At 42.2% G+C, this 20,124-nt stretch overlaps 1 protein-coding gene across 14 annotated transcripts in view; it reads right to left on the bottom strand.

The window, feature by feature from the left end:
• Nucleotides 1-3,920: 3,920 nt before the first annotated feature.
• LOC137437491 (tensin-3-like) overlaps nt 3,921-20,124 on the bottom strand; it is a 376,468-nt gene continuing 360,264 nt past the window's right edge. For all 14 annotated transcript variants that reach the window (XM_078766918.1, XM_078766921.1, XM_078766912.1 and 11 more), the window contains 4 exons: nt 8,339-8,507; nt 6,235-6,303; nt 6,006-6,035; nt 3,921-5,899 (listed from right to left, as the gene is read on the bottom strand). In XM_078766918.1, coding sequence (XP_078623044.1) covers nt 5,758-5,899; nt 6,006-6,035; nt 6,235-6,303; nt 8,339-8,507 — 410 coding nt within the window. In that variant the 3' untranslated portion in view covers nt 3,921-5,757. The remainder of the gene's footprint in view (nt 5,900-6,005; nt 6,036-6,234; nt 6,304-8,338; nt 8,508-20,124) is intronic.

Below are 20,124 nucleotides of genomic sequence, written 5' to 3'. Positions count from 1 at the left end.
GTTAGGAACCACCACGATCATGGACGAGACACCGCTAGGAACCACCATGGTCATGGACAAGGCACCGCTAGGAACCACCATGGTCATGGACGAGGCACTGCTAGGAACCACCACGGTCAGTGGACGAGGCACTGCTAGGAACCACCACGGTCAGTGGACGAGGCGCTGCTAGGAACCACCACGATCAGTGGACGAGGCACTGCTAGGAACCACCACGATCAGTGGACGAGGCGCTGCTAGGAACCACCACGGTCAGTGGACGAGGCACTGCTAGGAACCACCACGATCAGTGGATGAGGCACCGCTAGGAACCACCACGGTCAGCTCGGAACTTTGATGAAAGATTAATGATTTCTGTCTTAGATTCATTCAATGTAAGTTTGTTTTTGTTCGCCCAAATCTTAAAGGTACAGAGACAGATTTTTTAATTTGATGTGATTATGTAGATTTTAAAGTAATAAACAAAGAACTGAATGTGGTTTTTTTATCCCAATAATTTTTTGAGGTGTTACAGTTAAAAAAAGTAAATCTTTCGGGTACCGCCCCTAAAAATGGCGATGGTCATGACGTCATCTGCGTGACGTACTCAAAGGCAAAGTCGTCTCAGCACACAATGGATAATGGCTGCACAATTCCCTTCAGATTCATCTGAAAATTCATTTGACTTAGATTTCTCTGATCAAGAATCCTCTGATGGTCAAAACCATTAGAAAAACTACGTAAAGCAAAATAAATTCCCACAATGCTGTAGCGGGTCACATGGGTAATAAAATCGCCATTTTTGGGGAGTGGGGCCAATCAGACAAAAAGGACACCCAAAAACATTAATATCTTCCTTCAAAGATATTTATTCAAAACAAGAGCAATGATTAAGTGTTGAGTGAAGCAATATCCATTAATGAAACCAAACACGACTTCCTGTGTCTATCTACATTGTGAAAATAATCGATCCCATGACCAACCCTTGGCCACACAAGTTGTCATGGTATGTATCCCAATTGATCTCGTTGATTCTAATGGCATTCTAAGCTTAGATATTGGGCGATAGCTACTGAACTCCTCATGTGGGAGGCTGTTCTTCTTCTTCAGACGAGAGGTCACAAGAGACTTCCCCCTGTTTGCGGACTAGAGTTGATCATCCTCGCTCAGGCAGGGTGCATTATTCCAACTAGTGAGATACCCGTGCTACGCATGGGTGGGAGGCCGGAAACAAACAGGCAATGCAGATACGGTGAATGCTAAAGCATGAAACCAATAAATTCCACATTCCTGTGGCACCCTCGCTCGCACGTCAGACATGGGCAGCAAGTTCGTGAAGGACTTCCATGAAAAACGTACCCGTTCGCAAACAAACGGGTACGTTCACGTATAGAAACATCGATCGTGGGTCCGTGGCGAATCTGCATATGGTGATCCGCGAAGTTCACGTTTAGAAAGTAGAAACCATCACGGCATGTCGTCATTCACTTGAACTCAATATCTCTTTTTTCATTCCAAACAACATAACTCCAATCACAAATTAATCACAAAATAAACTTTTAACAACATTGTTAATGTTTCCTTCATTGTAAAAACTACCAAGTCAACAGTTAAAAGGATTTTGAGCCGATAGGTGTTACGGCCTTGGCAAGATCGATGCAGACAGCGATCTGTTAGCGTATACACCGCCCAAATAGCTATGTGGAATTCTCTCATGTAGAGATTAAGCTCACATCGTTTGAACTTTTGCCGAGGACATTATTTACTTTTAATGATGTTTTTATATGAATCAAAAAGAAGATAATTGGTTTTGGGTCGTCCTTTCCGCATATCTCGTGGGATTGTGAGTTGGAGAGACGACCGTGATGGCGGGGAGGGGGTTGGCATTCTCTTGAGCAGGGATTCAACCCATGTCCTTCTAAAAGGTCTTTGTCCGAGGTCACCGAGTCCGATCGATGCAGCCGTGCAGCGATCGGTGCAGCCGTTTGTGCGGCACCCGGGAAAATAACGTTATGCGGGAGTCCAAACCTGAAAATGCTGGAGGCCAAAGCTGAAATTAGAAAAACAATATACCCTATTTTACTCCAGGAGATCCCAGGATTACCCACCCAAAATATCGTTGCGATCGGTTCAGCCATTTTTGCGGTACCTTCGAATGGACGGACAGACAGACGGACGGACAGACAGACGGACGGACATTTGGTGAATTATAGTAAGATAATGACGTTGGTAAGGGGTCAAGCTCACAAGATGACGTCGACGCAGCCTTAATGATGTTGATAACTTCATCTTCCATGACAGACTTACCAAACTCCTCCATGGATGCTTCACAGTGGTCGAATAACTTTGATTGACGGGTCTTCATTTACTTGCTGATTGATCTCGTCTCGTAGAAGTCAGATCTTCCGTTCGAAGAAGTCACCAAAGGAGTTGGCTAACCGTCGAGGACACTCATTGGGGTAGAATCATTTTTGGACCTGGTGAAGACAAAAACTTCACTACTTGAAAAAGACTCTGTTGGGCAGAGATGGTAATCTCACCCAGGAAATAATCGGCCTTTGAACGATGAAGTAATTTATTGCATGCCTTGCAGTGACTTTGGTATATCTCCTTTATGTCTGTTGTCCTTGGAAGTTGGTGGTCCATATGTCACCACCAACCAAAAGGTATAAGGTTACAAACGATGTCAGCATCAAATCAATCAACAGACTCATGAAGTCAGAGCGCAGATTCTCACCTACGTCAAATCTTTTGTGTACAAGAACCCTACGCCTCCCCCGGTGCAGACTATGCAGAGAATATGGTAGAAAGTGAAGTTTGGAAATGTGTTCCATATGTCTGCAAGAGTATGACTGTCTCTCTCAGTGTTAGTAAGCCATGTCTTGGTGACAGCAAGAATGTCTAGGTGATTTGAGACAACAAAATCACAGATCTCTATGGATTTACCCCGGCCCTTCATTGAACCCGGTCTCAGTCCCAGGAAGCATAAACGATGCTCTTGTCCAATGAGAAAAAGAAAGAAAGAAAGAACCACCTTTAGAGGCCATTTTTGCCCACAGAGCAGGGGTTGGCCTTTTTCGGGCACCGTGGTCCCCTTTTTGAAGCAATGTTTTATGGCCAGATGCCATTCCTGCCGCCAACCCTGTTAGTCGCCTCTTGCGACACACAGTGAACTGGTACTCAATTTGCCGACCTCAGAAGGATGACAGGCTGAGTCAACCCCCCTGGCATTAATTCGGCAATCGAGTGGGATTCAAACTCAGGATCCTAGGATCCCAAGGCGCACCCTAACTGCTAAGCCAACACCAGGCTCTCTTGTCCAATGAAAGCCACACACAAATGCATTGGTGCCTTACAACGTGTAATCCAGGCAAAGGTCGATTTTTTGCATAAAACGGAAAAATTGATCGAAAAGATCGTGCAGCCAAGTTGGGGCGCTTACAAAGTTTTGCAGCCGTCACATCGAACGTAAACAAGAACGATGCCGTCGAAAGTTCTCGGTGAGGAGTGAACGTCACACGTGCAAGGTCCACACTCCATACCCTCGGATGAATCGACCATGCATCCTCGATCCGAGGGAGAAAATCCCTCTGAGTTGCTCGTAAGGATCCTGAAGGGTTTGCTCAGTAATTTTCTCTGGAGAGATCTCTGTTGAGAGTGCACCATGCGGTACTGTAAGGTACAGTATGGTAAGGTACAGTATGGTAAAGGACGATACGCTATCATTGAGTAGAGTCAAGTTACATAACAAACCAACAATGACCTGGAATTGCATTATGACGACATAAATTGGGTTGGCCCAGGAGGTCTTTGATACCGTGGTACTTGGTCAGCCTTATAGTTACCTGTCATACATCAACAGTGACCAAAAGTAAATGATATACGCTCAATGTAGATACAAAAGAAAGTCATGCACCATTGGACAATAAACTACCCAAACATCATTTACCAGCAGCTTTTATTGGGCACATCAACAAAAAGTCATAAAGTCATCCTGTGTGTGAAACACCCCAAAATGCTCGCCCGCCCTTTGTTTATAATCAAGGAAACAACTTCTATGAACCGTAGAAAAAAAAGAACAACAACAACAAAGAAAACAAACCTTTATCCTTTCAAAGTAACTGATGATGTAACAATGGCTAAAAGCGGTTAAGGTTTTGTAAATAAAAGCAAAATGCAAAATGATCTTTTCTCATTTGTCAAAAGATAAATCTCAGTCATTACAAAATTACTTAACAATCTGAGCTGATAAACCAATATCTGATAATATGATGAATAAAAATAATGGCAAAATAACCCTTTCTTTCACTATACAAGGTCTATACAAAAACAAATGTTATATATCGCAAAGAAGCAAAACAAATAAAATAATAAAAACAATAAATACTCTATAATCTTTTCATGTTTGCTTGTCTTGTTTACAATATATCTGCTGCAAATGGATGGTTAAGAAAGTCAATGAAGCAACAAAGTAACTTCTGGTGAAGAAGAGGTAAATATCAAATTGTGGTACTTTGAGTGCTTTAAGTGTACGAACAATTACAATACTGTACTTTGGGGTACTGTAGTTTAAATGGGTCCGAGTATTACCTAAACCGTTTAAACATCCTTGATTTAAAGGATTGAATAGTTTCAGGGTGAATAGATACACTACGAACCGTTTAAACATTCAGCTTAAACAAAAACGGCTCTTTTAGATTCCTCTCTCCAAAAGTTTTTCCTCTCTCTTTTTTTTTTCTTTTCTTTTTCTTTTTCCTTTCTTTTTTTCTCGGCTGTTTTAGATTCCTCTCTCCAAAACACTGAAAACATTACCTGGCATGAAAGTGATGAAAAATACGTGTAAAAGTTTCTGTGGACCATCGAAATTGTGCCCAAAAGGATTCAAAGACCTTTCTGGGAGCAACATAAAATGGCTCCTCTCGAACCACCCCCTCCCAAAATTTGCTTACGCAGGCACAATTCATTTCATCGAAAATCCCGGAAGTAGTAATCACGTTCGCACGTGATCTTAGCATTCACAGCACAATCATAACCCAACGAAGGTGTCCAAAGCCCGTTCGCTCTGCCCTCTCGAGGTGCTCAGGGTTACCACGTGTACACACAAAAATGCATGAGCATGCCACTGAGCGTGTTTAAGTAGCAGCAGGAAAAAGCATGGAAATAGAAATGTATTCCTCGCCATTGATCGCAAGGACTACTCCTCTCCAGAGCCAAGTACTTCGCAAAGAGAGAGAGAGAGAGAGAGAGAGAGAGAGAGAGAGAGAGAGAGAGACAGAGACAGAGAGAGAGAGAGAGAGAGAGAGAGAGAGAGAGAGAGACAGAGAGAGAGAGAGAGAGAGAGATCATGGAACAATAATTCACGTTTCCGTCGGATATTGCTCTGTGCAGTCTCTGCGCAATCCAAAAAATTGTCAAAGGTGGAAAATATGACAAGGTCCTTAAAGCAGGACTTGACTTTCTTCAAACTCGTACAAAATATAAAAACCCTAATGACATACCTGTGAAAAACGATGCTGAAAATCACAAGACTCAATGGGCATACCTGGATTCAGGACCTCTCAAGGTGGATTGTGTGTGCTCGTCGGAGGTGGCACGAGTGCGCGATGCCCAACGAAGCGCTAGTCGGGAAGGCTCGCGATATTCAAGCAGGGATGATGTCATTTAAGGAGAAGGAAACTTGTGGTGACGGGTTGCAGCATTGTTGGTGAGATAACACTAAAGGTACATCATCTTTTCTACCAACACTATATGCCCACGGCAGGTCAGTCGATGGCTTCCTTAGCAGCGCTGAGAGCCGATGAGGACTTTGGAGACAAAGTTCACGATGGCGATCGCCGGCTGCTCGGGGTCCAGCTCAGCAAACAGGTGGCACAGGTTTTCCGATGAACTCCCTTGCTTCTTAGCGACCAATCCAAACACTCTGCGGAAGGACAGAAGGACGTTAACCGGAGAGAACGTCACCACTCCCTCAGTAAATGTGTTCAAAATGATGATGAAACCTTTTAAACAATGGCCTGACATCTTACTTGGGATGGGAACCATCGTTTTTCTTCCATCTGCAACAAGCAATAATAAAATGAAAATGGCAATTCAGAATTCAATCAAAGCATCAATTCACATTTCCCTTGAAATGCTAAACTCTTACAAAACCGACGATCTCTAAAGAGATCCGATAAAAATCCGATAAAAATCTCATCCTAGAATCGCATGAGGGACTTTTGCAATGACAAAGATGTGAAAAAGGTTTAAACCAACCTGCGGCCCTCTGGGTCCAAAGCACAGAATGTAACGGTGTTCACTGGATAATAACGTCGAAAGAAAAGTCTGTAAGAAATGGATTGGCATTCCTGTTCAACATACATAGTCTAAAATAATGTTAAATGTTTCAGCATTCCTGAAAAATAACTGCTTCGTCTGTACTGTGCTCTCGGCTTATTACCTCTACCTGACAGTTACTTGTGTTACTCTTTACAGCAAAGGTGACCCCAAAGCACCTTTGTCTAAACAGTAGCAAACTAGAACGGCACTCGGTAGAGCGCACCTCCACCAGGCTGAACAGTTTACCTTTTGTATCCCACTGATAGGCCGGATCTGGATTCGTACCTGAACCAAAATCCAATTGGCTTGTTCTTCTCACCTAACCAACCCATCCACCTAGTTTTGTCATAACCCGTTCACAACTTTTTGACATATCTACATGTCGTTTTGGAGCCCATCTCTCAATGGTGAAGAATCATTAAAAAATTTTTTTATCATATCTGAATCTGGATTCAGATCTTCACCAAAACCGGATTGATTCGTCCTTGTCACACACACCTAACTTTTCCAGCAAATTTCGTCCGATTACGTCCACAACTCTGAGATATCTTGCTCACAAACAAACAGATAGAGGTGAAAACATAACCTGCATCCCATCCTTGGTGGCAGAGGTAGAAATAACTGTTTGTGTCATTTCAAAGCATTTATCAGAGACAAGAAACTTGAAACTCATAAAAACAAGGAATCATCCCCACAGGGCAACAGAATAGGTGCCAGGCCAGCAATTTACTTCGTAAACAAAAAGGGGATTGTAAAAAGACATCAACTATTGGCACATTCCTGCTTTGCTGCTCCTGCACATCCTCTCACATCCTCTATGCTCTTTCCCCCCCCCCCCCCCCCCCCCCCCCATCATTTGCGCTAGCTCATCCTACGTTTGCTTGGAAGTCCGCTAACGTCACTGTATTACATAAACAGTGTGTGAAAGTAAGCCATGTGTGGATGCCATAGGCAGAGGGTTTGGAGAACAAGGGAGGATACCAGACCATCAAAAGCACAAGATATGGCTTACTGGCTTCCGCTACTCTCGTAGCCAACGTGGGGGTCTCAACGGAATCCTTTCATCTCCTCTCCCTGTTAAGGTTGGAGTACCCCAACAGTGTTGTAGGCCCAATCCTATTCCTAATCTTCATCAACGATCTCTCTCACTCTGGAAAAATCCTCTTTATCCATTTGCTGACGACTCCACCATCTGCCGTGACGTCAGTCATTCTTCACAGGCAGGCTGCAGGTTCTTCCCTCTCTTCAGTCCTTGATATAATCACAATCTCGTGAAACATTGGGAATGTCTTTCAATTCGAACAAATCTCACACTCTCCCTCTAGGACGGAATCTTCTGGCAAAACCCTCCATTTTCCTGCCTGTGGAACCAACAACTTGCACATTCTATTCAATCCTGTGGAACCAATCACATAAATGTGGAAATCATTCTTCCCTCCAGGTTCACCACCATCTCAGATCATCACACATCCAAAACCATGATAATTTATACTCTTGTTAACCCCCTCACTCACAAGCTCACTTCTTTCCAAATTTCCAGTTTTTCTTGACTGTGAGTTTGTTTCTGTATCCATCTTGTCCACCCTGAGCAACCTTCCCAACCCCTCATTCTTCCCCACATCCCTTATTTGTCCAAGTCTCCCTCTATTTTCTCCCTCAACCTTGCTGTTGCTTGTTCCCCCCTCTCTTTATACTCTTCATTTTGTTCTGTTTTGTGTTCTAGCCCTTCCATGAGCCTCGACTTTGTATACAAAATAAAAGTAAGCCGTAAATGCCAAAGATCGTAATTTGATGCTGTACATCAAAATGTGTTGTATTAGTAAATACCGTACCATTTGATGAAACCGCTTTGCACATAATGGTAAAATAATGGACAGGAACGGTTCAGGCACCCATCACACTACCTTTTCAGTGCTGATCCTGACATTCCATTAGGATGTTGTTGGACTGGTTTAACTGAAAAAGAAAATTAACTGCACAAGAAGCTAAGGAATCCAGGATATGTAAGTGCAGCGATGACAGCCATACAAGGTCTTCTCACCTGCGCTGGTTGTCTGTGAGGGTGACACCTTGAGTGGAAACCTTAAAGTGGACAACGGTAGCGGATGGCAAAGGCTCCGTGGAAAGGGTCTGGTTCAAGGCTTTTCCGATGGCCTGAGGACCAGTAAGCGACTCCATCTCAACCGAGTTTATGTAGAGAACGTTGCAGGCTGAGGGAAATCGAAGGAACAAGGGATTGCGAAAACAGTGTAAAGAGGAAAAATTAAACAAAGATGTACAGTCGAGGCCAAAAAATATTGGCACCCTTGCACTTTTTTCAAATAACTCACAATTTTCTCCAAAAATAAGTTGAAATTGACAAAAGTATTTGGTCTCCACAATTCTTTATTTCACTGTTAATATTACAGAACCTTTGTTTTTGATTCAGAACTTAATATATCCGTTTAAATCAGAAAAGAAAAAGAAATGGCATTGACAAAATTATTGACACCCCAGACTTAATATTTGGGAGCACAGACTTTGGACAAAATAACTACAGTCAAGCGCTTCCTATAGCCATGAATGAGCTTCCTACGCCTCTCCACTGGCAGTTTGTCTCACTCTTATTGTGCAAACTGCTCCAGTTCTGCCAGATTTGAAGGGTGCCTTCTCCCAACTGCTGTTTTCAGATCTCCCCATAGGTGTTCAGTGGGATTTAGATCTGGACTCATTGCTGACCACTTCAGAACAGTCCAGCGTTTTGTCTTGAACCATTCCTGGGTGCTTTTTGAAGTGTGTTTGGGGTCATTGTCCTGCTGCAAGACCCATCATCTTTGACGGAGACCCAGCTTTCTGACACTGGGTTGAATATTGCGCTCCAAAATGTCTTCGTAATCTCCTGATTTCATGATGCTATTCACACATTCAAGGTACCCAGTGCCAGAGGCAGCACAGCAACCCCAAAACATCACTGAACCCCCTCCATGTTTGACTGTAGGGAAGGTGTTCTTTTCTTTGAAGGCCTCATTTTGTTTTCTGTAAACATAGAGATGATGTGCTTTACCTAAAAGCTCTAATTTGGTCTCATCTATCCACAGGACATTCTCCCAGAAGGATTTTGGCTTGTTCAGGTGTGTTTTGCCAAACTCCAGTCGGGCTTTCTCAGCAGTGGGGTCCTCCTGGATCTCCTACCATAGAACCCCCTTTTATTGAGTTGGCGACGGATGGTGTGAGTTGAAACTGTCGTACCTTGTGTCTGAAGGTCAGCTTGAATCTATTTGGTAGTTGATCGCGGTGCTTTCTCCACCATTCAAACAATCCTTCGCTGCAATCTTCGATCAAGTTTTCTCTTGCAGCCACATCCCGGGAGGTTGGCTACAGTGCCATTGGCCTTAAACTTCCTGATCGCATTGTGTATGGTGGACACAGGAACATCAAGATCTCTGGAGATGGACTTGTAGCCTTGAGATTGTCCATACTTGGCTACAATCTTGTGTCTGGCCTCCTCAGACAATTCTCTGGTTTTCTTTCTTTTCTCCATGAACATGGTACACACAGTGACAGAAAACAGCAGAATGACTCCTTTTCTCCATTCAAACTGGTTGAATGAGTGATTTTTATATTGCAGGCACGTGCAAATCACCCCAGGTGAGTTCAATTAAATAGTAAAGCAGAATTACCTGCTTGAAATCTAATTATTTCTAACAACTTCTAAAAGGTGCCAATAATATTGTCCGGGCCATTTTAGGATTTCTGTGTGGAATAAGCTAAGATTTTGTAATTTTTTCAGCTTTTTTTGTTTTGTTCCGCTGTAAACCAAAGAAATACAAATGTGGATACCAAGTAATTTTTTATTTTGACAATTTTCCTGAAGAAATGGTGCATTACTTGAAAAAAGTGCAAGGGTGCCAATATTTTTGGCCACGGCTGTAAACAAGGCGGCGGGGGGGGGGGGGCGAGAGAGAGAGGGTGAGATAAATAAAGAGACAGGAGGAAGAGAAATAAAATTGTTTTTTTTTGTTAATATGCTTTCATTCCTAAATAGAAAAATAAAAACATTCTACGGATCTAACACAAGGCAAATATGAACACAAATAAACTTCAAAAGCAACTGTTTGTATGAAAGCTCTAAGTAGATTAAAAAAGGAAACAACTATCCGGTCTTTTCCAAAACAACGCTTTTGACACCAGTTATCAATAAAGTCTTATAATCTCCCACATTTGCGACAGAAAATACATTGATGTTGAATTTGAGACACAATCAAGGCCCTAGGCCTAGGCATAGAGGTTCGTAGAACATTTCAAGAGGATCCATCTGAACTCTTTACCCTCTTTATTTATTTATATAAGTTGAGGCAACCAAGAAGTGACCAAAGGCAGATTCGGCTTTTAACAGAGGGACAGGAAAAGTATTATTATTCATAGAAAAGGTAAGGTTCATACAAAAAAATAATATCTTCGTACATGAAATAATACAAATGACAAATGTCACGCAATCCACACGTGACGAGGTTAGAAATCCCGTTTCACGGGAGACCACTCTTGTATCAATGTAAGGGTTGTCGAACCGGATATGACATCAGGAAGTTGTGGTCACGTGCGCCTGCAAGCGGCCATGAAGAATTCACAACTCGATGGAGGAGAAATCCGTTGCCGTCCATGGGAGTTAACTGACTGAAGTTTGTTAAGGTCTGTTTTTTACTTCCTGACATGCATGTTAACAGTTAGATAAGGTCTTGTTTTTTACTTCCTGACATGTATGTTAACAGTTAGATAAGGTCTTGTTTTTTTACTTCCTGACATGTATGTTAACAGTTAGATAAGGTCTTGTTTTTTACTTCCTGACATGTATGTTAACAGTTAGAGAAGGTCTTGTTTTTTACTTCCTGACATGCATGTTAACAGTTAGAGAAGGTCTTGTTTTTTACTTCCTGACATGTATGTTAACAGTTAGAGAAGGTCTTGTTTTTTACTTCCTGACATGTATGTTAACAGTTAGATAAGGTCTTGTTTTTTTTTACTTCCTGACATGTATGTTAACAGTTAGATAAGGTCTTGTTTTTTACTTCCTGACATGTATGTTAACAGTTAGAGAAGGTCTTGTTTTTTACTTCCTGACATGTATGTTAACAGTTAGAGAAGGTCTTGTTTTTTACTTCCTGACATGCATGTTAACAGTTAGATAAGGTCTTGTTTTTTACTTCCTGACATGCATGTTAACAGTTAGAGAAGGTCTTGTTTTTTACTTCCTGACATGTATGTTAACAGTTAGAGAAGGTCTTGTTTTTTACTTCCTGACATGTATGTTAACAGTTAGAGAAGGTCTTGTTTTTTACTTCCTGACATGTATGTTAACAGTTAGATAAGGTCTTGTTTTTTTTTACTTCCTGACATGTATGTTAACAGTTAGATAAGGTCTTGTTTTTTACTTCCTGACATGTATGTTAACAGTTAGAGAAGGTCTTGTTTTTTACTTCCTGACATGCATGTTAACAGTTAATAAGGTCTTGTTTTTTACTTCCTGACATGTATGTTAACAGTTAGAGAAGGTCTTGTTTTTTACTTCCTGACATGTATGTTAACAGTTAGATAAGGTCTTGTTTTTTTAACTTCCTGACATGTATGTTAACAGTTAGATAAGGTCTTGTTTTTTACTTCCTGACATGTATGTTAACAGTTAGATAAGGTCTTGTTTTTTTACTTCCCGACATGTACGTTAACAGTTAGATAAGGTCTTGTTTTTTTACTTCCTGACATGCATGTTAACAGTTAGATAAGGTCTTGTTTTTTACTTCCTGACATGTATGTTAACAGTTAGATAAGGTCTTGTTTTTTTACTTCCTGACATGTATGTTAACAGTTAGATGAGGTCTTAGTTTTTTACTTCCTGAAATGTATGTTAACAGTTAGATAAGGTCTTGTTTTTTACTTCCTGACATGCATGTTAACAGTTAGATAAGGTCTTGTTTTTTACTTCCTGACATGTATGTTAACAGTTAGATAAGGTCTTGTTTTTTACTTCCTGACATGTATGTTAACAGTTAGATAAGGTCTTGTTTTTTTACTTCCTGACATGTATGTTAACAGTTAGATGAGGTCTTAGTTTTTTACTTCCTGAAATGTATGTTAACAGTTAGATAAGGTCTTGTTTACTTCCTGACATGTATGTTAACAGTTAGATGAAGTCTTGTTTTTTACTTCCTGACATGTATGTTAAGTTAGATAAGGTCTTGTTTTTTACTTCCTGACATGTACGTTAACAGTTAGATAAGGTCTTGTTTTTTTACTTCCTGACATGTATGTTAACAGTTAGATAAGGTCTTGTTTTTTACTTCCCGACATGTATGTTAACAGTTAGATAAGGTCTTGTTTTTTACTTCCCGACATGTATGTTAACAGTTAGATAAGGTCTTCTTTTTTACTTCCTGACATATATGTTAACAGTTAGATAAGGTCTTGTTTTTTACTTCCTGACATGTATGTTAACAGGTAGATAAGGTCATGTTTTTTTACTTCCTGACATGTATGTTAACAGTTAGATAAGGTCTTGTTTTTTTTACTTCCTGACATGTATGTTAACAGTTAGATAAGGTCTTGTTTTTTACTTCCTGACATGCATGTTAACAGTTAGATAAGGTCTTGTTTTTTACTTCCTGACATGTATATTAACAGTTAGAATGATATTAATGTACAACAGCACTTAGTTTGATGTTTTTGTCTTCTGTGAGACAAACTGTATTTGACATCAATTAATGAGTACCCACTAATTAGTATGGAGTGCATTACTGGAGTGGAATGGTGTAATTATTAGTCCCCTACCGGTTCTGGAGGGGACGATAGGTTTGCACGTCGTCCCTCCGTCTGTCCGTCCGTCAGTCAGTCCGTCAGTCAGTCCGTCAGTCCGTCAGTCCGTCAGTCCGTCAGTCCGTCAGTCCGTCAGTCCGTCAGTCCGTCACGCAAAGAACAGTTTTCCGGATTTTTTTTCTAAACGCTTAATGCTAATGATTTCAAACTTGACACATCGTTTCCTCATGATAAGCTACAGATCAAGTTCGAACTTCACGACGTTTCGATCATTTTTGACAAAGTTATGGCACTTTGAACTTTGGGAATTCTGATAATTCTGATGATCCTTAACTCAGTGCCATTTTAAGTTTTAATTTCCTTAAAAAACCAATTTCTCTGCAATAATAGGACCGATTGAGATCACTTTTTCACCATAGGAGGGACTCGGTCTGTAGAATATTTTAATGGTAATTATGACGTCACATGTCACGTGGTTCAGCCGCCATATTGTTTTTCGTGAAAACACGAAAACCCCTTTTTCTCTGCAACGGCTGAACAGATCGAGGCCAATCTTTGCAGGCAGAATCGCATACCCATGACGAACAAAAAAGTCAGTGAGCATGACGTCATGCGTCACATGGTTTCAGAGTTATGACGTTTTTAATCATTAACCTTTAAAACCAAGCTCCTCCCTCATTTTTGATCCAATCGAGGGGAAACTTCACAAATCTGTTCAGCATGTCAGTCTACTAAAATGTCCTTTTGGAATTTGCGATAGGCCACGTGGTTTGGCAGATATCGTTAATTAAACGAAAATATTTTTTAAAATGGATATCTCTTGAATCACTAGTACCTCAGACCGTGAGTTGGTAATTATATAATTCACACAGTGCAATACGTGCAGGCTGCTCCACGGAGCGACCTTGCGGGCTTATCAACAGGTGAGGCGTGACACACATGTGTCTCAGCATACCTCAGATCAAGTTTGAAGACCAGCATCAACCGTGCATAAATTTGCATATTCGATTATTTTTGACAAAGTTATGGCACTTTGAACTTTGGTAGGGGACATGTATTGCAGTGCAATACTCAGAATGCTTGTTTTCTCCAGCTCTGGCCACAGGTGTAGTCAAGACAGATAAACATTAAACAGGTTGTGTTTCAGTGATGAGGTAACAAAAGTTTTTAATGTATTGTATTCTCCAATGATGACGTCATGGGGAGATAGTTTCCTGATTAGATATAAATTATTTAGTCGGTGATGGAACACCGGATCGAGCAGGTGTTGATGTGTCTCAGAGGTTGATGTGGTGCTGTCGAGGCCACATACAGGTGTGTTAATTGCTGATACTTCATAATGGTACCTGTTGGTAGTAAATAAAGTAACTATTTCCTTGTAAATTGTTGTTGGGGCCGTCTTATATTTCCGGTTATTCTCGATCTCAGAAACCAATGTTATCATTTGTATGTTTCTATCTCTAGTCATTATACACCTGCCCAGGTGAGGCTAGGTCCGATCGTTACTTGCTAAGCCTGGTGGTTAGTACTGGTAGCCACAATATAGCTGAGACATAGCTGAAAGTGATATTAAGTGGTAGTTAATTGATGATTTATTCAAGTTCGGTACCAATTTTGATATTGAATTGTTCCTTATATAATTTACATTCATTCAGGAACCAACGGTTACATGATTCTAGTTATAATATGGAATAGACATGTAATATAAATGTAATAATATGTTATGGGAAGTTCCAACTGTGTTCTTGGTTACATTCAGAAACTGTTGTTCAATTTTTGTCGTTTTTAGTGTCAGATTGTTGCTGTTTTCTTTGTTCTTCATAATACTAATTTTGCAACAACAACAACAGTCTTGTGTCGTCTCTGGGGGGTGGACCGACTTACACACTTATGAATGACTCGGAAGAGTACCCGTCCCAAGTGATGGGAAAAGCTAGCATAGGACCCTCCCTCCCCTCCCTCCTTCCCCTACTCCCCCCTTTCTCCTCCACTCCCCTCTCCACCCCCCCCCCCCCCTGCTCTCCCCTGGTTCCCCTCTCCCTCCCCTGTCTCCCCTCTCTTCCCCACTCGGTTCCCCTCTCCCTCCCCTGTCTCCCCTCTCTTCCCCACTCGGTTCCCCTCTCCCTCCCCTATCTCCCCTCTCTTCCCCACTCTACTCCCCCCTCCCCCAATCCCCTCTCTGCTCCCTCCCCCACTCCTTCTCCTACTCCCCACTATCTCCTCCACTCCCCTCTCCTCTCCTTCCTCCTCCCCCAATCCCCTTTTCCTCCCCTGTCAACCCCCCCCCACCCCCTGCTCTCCCCTGGTTCCCCTCTCCCTCCCCTGTCTCCCCTCTCTTCCCCACTCAGTTCCCCTCTCCCTACCCTGTCTCCCCTCTCTTCCCCACTCGGTTCCCCACTCAGTTCCCCTCTCCCTACCCTGTCTCCCCTCTCTTCCCCACTCGGTTCCCCTCTCCCTCCCCTGTCTCCCCTCTCTTCCCCACTCGGTTCCCCTCTCCCTCCCCTGTCTCCCCTCTCTTCCCCCACTCGGTTCCCCTCTCCCTCCCCTGTCTCCCCTCTCTTCCGCACTCATCTTCACACACGTTCGAACGGAATACGTAACCATGCCAATGGTTTTTTTTCAACCAAGTAAATCGATTATTAGCATTCCAACGGTAAATTAATCAGTACAGAGCAAGGGGTTAGAGTTCAAAACCGCAAACAGACGTTTTTGGGAGTGAAATACATTGCCAGTGAAAGCAGAAGGTGTCGTAGTGTGTGGACAAACATGGAAACACTCCGTTGGGACCCGTATCAATAACAGTCGCTCCATGGACGGCGATCTTACGCACTTGTGGCACTATTTTATTAATAAACAATGAATATTACTAAAGAGATGCGTAATAAAAGAATACTGGATTTTATATTTTTATGCCTCCGCCGACGAAGTCGCCGGAGGCATTATGTTTTCGGGTTGTCCGTCCGTCCGTCCGTCTGTACGGGCTAAACCTCGTTTTTCTCAGCAACCATAAGACAAAACTTTAGGGGTAAGAGTCACACTCATACAGAATGCTTGTATAATTGTGACGTCATAGGTCACGTGGTATGGCAGCCATCTTGGATTAAAAGCAAATAATTAAAACATTTTCTCGGAAACCGCTGAATGGAAAAATTTGAAACGTGGCACATTGTCAAGTACTCCCAATGGGGAACAAAAGCATGCTAATGATGACATCATAGGTGAAGTGGTATACCAGCCAAAATTGTTTTAATCAAATTCCTTATCCTAAAAATCTGAAATTGCATGCACATGATCTATGTCCCATTTGTATTGAAATATTACATTTATGACATCATAGGTCACATGGTTTGGCAGCCATATTGGATTGAAGCAGAATATTAAATAATTATATCTCTGAAACCGCTCACCCTATCGATGCAAAATTTTACAAATATCATCTAACAGCACTGTTGCATATCGTTTGAAAATGATGATGTCGTAGGTCACGTGGTTTAGCAGCCATCTTTTGACAGCCGAAAAAAAAATGACGTCCATAAGTAACCCATCATTCATTTCTGTGTGCCAAATTTGAACAAGATCAGTAAATGCATGTCAGAGAAATGGTTGAGGTTGTGTTCAATGTCGGCTTTTTTTTTTACAACTAAAATGTCTGCCAGTCTACCAGTCGGCCATATTTGATCCGATCGCAAAATAAAGTGAGGCGCATGTGTATGCCATCATGTACTCTGCTTGTGTTAAGGTTGAACAAAATCGGACAATGCATTTCCGAGAATTGGTTGGAGACATTTAATTAACGATATTGGCCGCCAGTCGGCCATCTTGGATCTGATATCGAAACATAATGACGTGCATTTGTAAACCATAATTATTTAAGTTGTGTGCCAAGTTTGAACAACCTCAGCAAATACACGTCCGATAAATTGTTGAGGACGTGTTCAACATTGGGATTTTTACAACTAAAATAGCCGCCAGTCGGCCATCTTTGATCGCATCGCGAAACAAAATGATGTGCATATGTATACCGTCATGTATTGTCTTTGTGCCAAGTATGAACAAAATCGGCCATACATCTCCGAGATATGGTTGCGGATGCACGCACGAACAGATGACATCACTCCCCCTGCCGCTCCCATAGTGAGTGAGTGTACTCATACTAAATATTAACCAACGGAAGCACTATATGGTAAACACTCGACTGAGTCAATTTTCCCCTGCCATCTTGCAGACCCCTGGTGGCACTCCGTGGCCCCCTAGGGGTCCCTGGACCCCTAGTTGAGAAACCCCAATATATAGCACGATATTTCAATAAGTTGTAGATTCAATTCAGTTGTAGATTCAGTTGTAGTTGTAGATTGTTGTAGTCAATAAGTTTTAACAAAACTTGTTGGATGAGTTGATTGGGTGACAAGAACAAGCCAATTATATTTTGGTTCATGTCCGGATCCAGATCTGGCCTATCAGTGGGATACAAGTTTAGCGGAGGTATGTGCTTTACCCAGTGCCATTAGAGCTAAATCTTTTTCTGGTGTATGTTCCCCTTCCATCTCTTCAATGGCACCGCAGCCGACACGACTCGTGAGAAGGCTGAATGCCTCAATTCTGTGTTAGCTTCCAAATATTGTGTCCCCAATGCCTCACCCTTGGTACCCGTCCTTCCCTGTTGTTCCCAACAAATCTTGGACTCTGTCTTTTGCAACTGAAAAGGTGGAGAAGGTTCTTTCAACCCTCGACTCTGACTCTGCTACTAGACCGGACGGCATCAGCTCATGTGTCCTAAAAACCTGCTCCGCTGCTCTTGCACTTCCTCCATCTGCCCTTTTCTCTCTTATTTGTGCTAGGTTATCTTCTTCTATCTCCTTGGAAATTCACCAACATCACTGCATTACATTAAAAAGGTACAAAAAATTATCCGCTCAACTACAGACTTATCAGCTTACAATCATCAGCAAGGTCATGGAATCCATCATCGCAGTTGATATGAATTCCTCCTTTTCTCCAACAACCACATCTCAGATAATCAATTCGGATTCAGACCAGGCCACTCCATCTAGGACATGCTGCTTCAACTCTCACAACAATGGATTGATGCCCTCAATATCAGACATGAGATCAGGGCCGTCTCTCTGGACATATCATGTGCGTTTGATACAGTCTGGCATCTTGCCTTGCTTACCAAACTGTTTGTCTATGGCATCCAATCCCAACTCCACACATGGCTTATCGACTTCCTCTACCCTCATAGCCAATGTGTAGCACTCAACGGAATCCTTTTACCTCCTCTCCATGTCAACGCTGGTGTGCCCCAAGGCAGTGTTTTGGGCACAGTCCTATTCCTGATCTTCATAAATGATCTCTCTGACACTCAGGAAAATCCTCTTTATCAATTTGCTGACGACTCCACCCACTGCCGTAAGACTCCTCATCCTTCAGACAGGCAGGCTGCACCCTCTTCCCTCTCTTCACACCTTAACAAATAACAAGCCAGTCAAACACAAGGAACATGCCTTTCAATCCTGACAAATGTCACACTCTCGCTATTTCTCTCCAAAATTACCCTCTCATACTAAATATTAACCACCCAACTACTTTCTTAACAATTCTTTTGAGGAAGTTCAGTCATTCAAACTCTTGGGTCTTACTATCAGCCATGACCGTTATCACTATCATGTGGCAAACCACATTTCAAAGTTGGCCTCCAAAGCCAGTCGCTGACAGGGCATCCTCCATTACACAAAATCCTTCCTTGGCACTACTGAACTCCTATCCACCTACAAGACCTTCATCCACAGCTTGATGGAGTATTTCTCTTCCCTCTGGACTGGCTCCGCTGCCTCACATCTTGCTCAGCTTGACGCCATGGATACCAAGACCTTCGAGATCATTGGAATCTCCCATGCTGAAGTTGAGTCTATAACTACGCCATCGCAGACAGGTCTGTGTTCTCACTGTCTTCTAATGCCTCCTTTCTGGTCTTGCACCCCAGCTCTTTCCGTGCTTTGTCCACCCTCCACCCCCATATTTCTGCAGCAGAGCACACACGATGCCAGACACTTATCTTTTACCAGAAGGAGGTTGATCCACCATCAACCTCCTTCTGGTAAAACTACCAAGATCCAGGATCACTGCTCATCTTCACTCATTTGTTCCTCTTTTTTCCCACCTGTGGAATCAACTTCCACATCCTCTTCAATTTCATTCTTCCCTCCAGGTCTTCAAGACAGCTGTTCACCACCACCTCAGATCGTCGCCAATCGAAAACCATGATCTTTTCTCCCTGCATTACCCCCACCCAAATCCCTCTTAATATTCCAGTTTTTCCTCCTTAGAGTTTCCTTCTCTATGCATCCCTGTTTTGCATCCTGTTTTTGTGTGTTATGTCCTGATCCATTCAGCGTGCTAGGAATTCCATGAGCCTCGACTATGTATACAGAACTACAACACCAAACTACACTTGCATATAGAGCGGCCATGACACCACACCCAAAACATGACCGACCACGAGAGACAAAAGCTTGTAGATGACCAAACTTACTACAAGAAAAACATTTTTACCTATCAGTTGAGGGATACACCTGATAGTCAAGATTGACAATATGGAATTTAAAAATACATTGAGAACCTTACCCACATTAAATGTGGGAAGAACACTGTACACCTGTCGCTAAGAAGACACTATATGCTTAGCCTACTCATTACAACAGCTGAGACACAACATTGTGTGCTCTGCTGCATTGTGTGCTGACACAACATTGTGTGCTGAGACACAACAGAGTTTTGTTCCAAGGGCTCTTTTCAGGATAGACTCTGAGCCCCATACAGCCTCCAACTGTAGTTCTGTTCCCAGGGATGTGGTTTGTAGTAATGTTCTCAGGGATGGTTTGTAGAATCTCTGTGAGGTTCTTCTTCATCATTCCCATTGCTCCAATTATCACTTGCACAATTTCAGCGCTTTTCAGCTTCCAGGGTCTTTTCCCTTCATTCTTGAGGTCTTGATATTTGGTGTGCGTGTGTGTGAGCATGTGCGTGTGTGTCTCCACCATAACT

Source organism: Myxine glutinosa, chromosome 12 (genome assembly GCF_964187855.1).
Source record: "Myxine glutinosa chromosome 12, kmMyxGlut1.1, whole genome shotgun sequence".
Lineage (NCBI taxonomy): Eukaryota > Metazoa > Chordata > Myxini > Myxiniformes > Myxinidae > Myxine > Myxine glutinosa.
The sequence above is the reverse complement of the archived record's forward strand: the minus strand, read 5'-3'. Positions and strand labels throughout refer to the sequence as shown.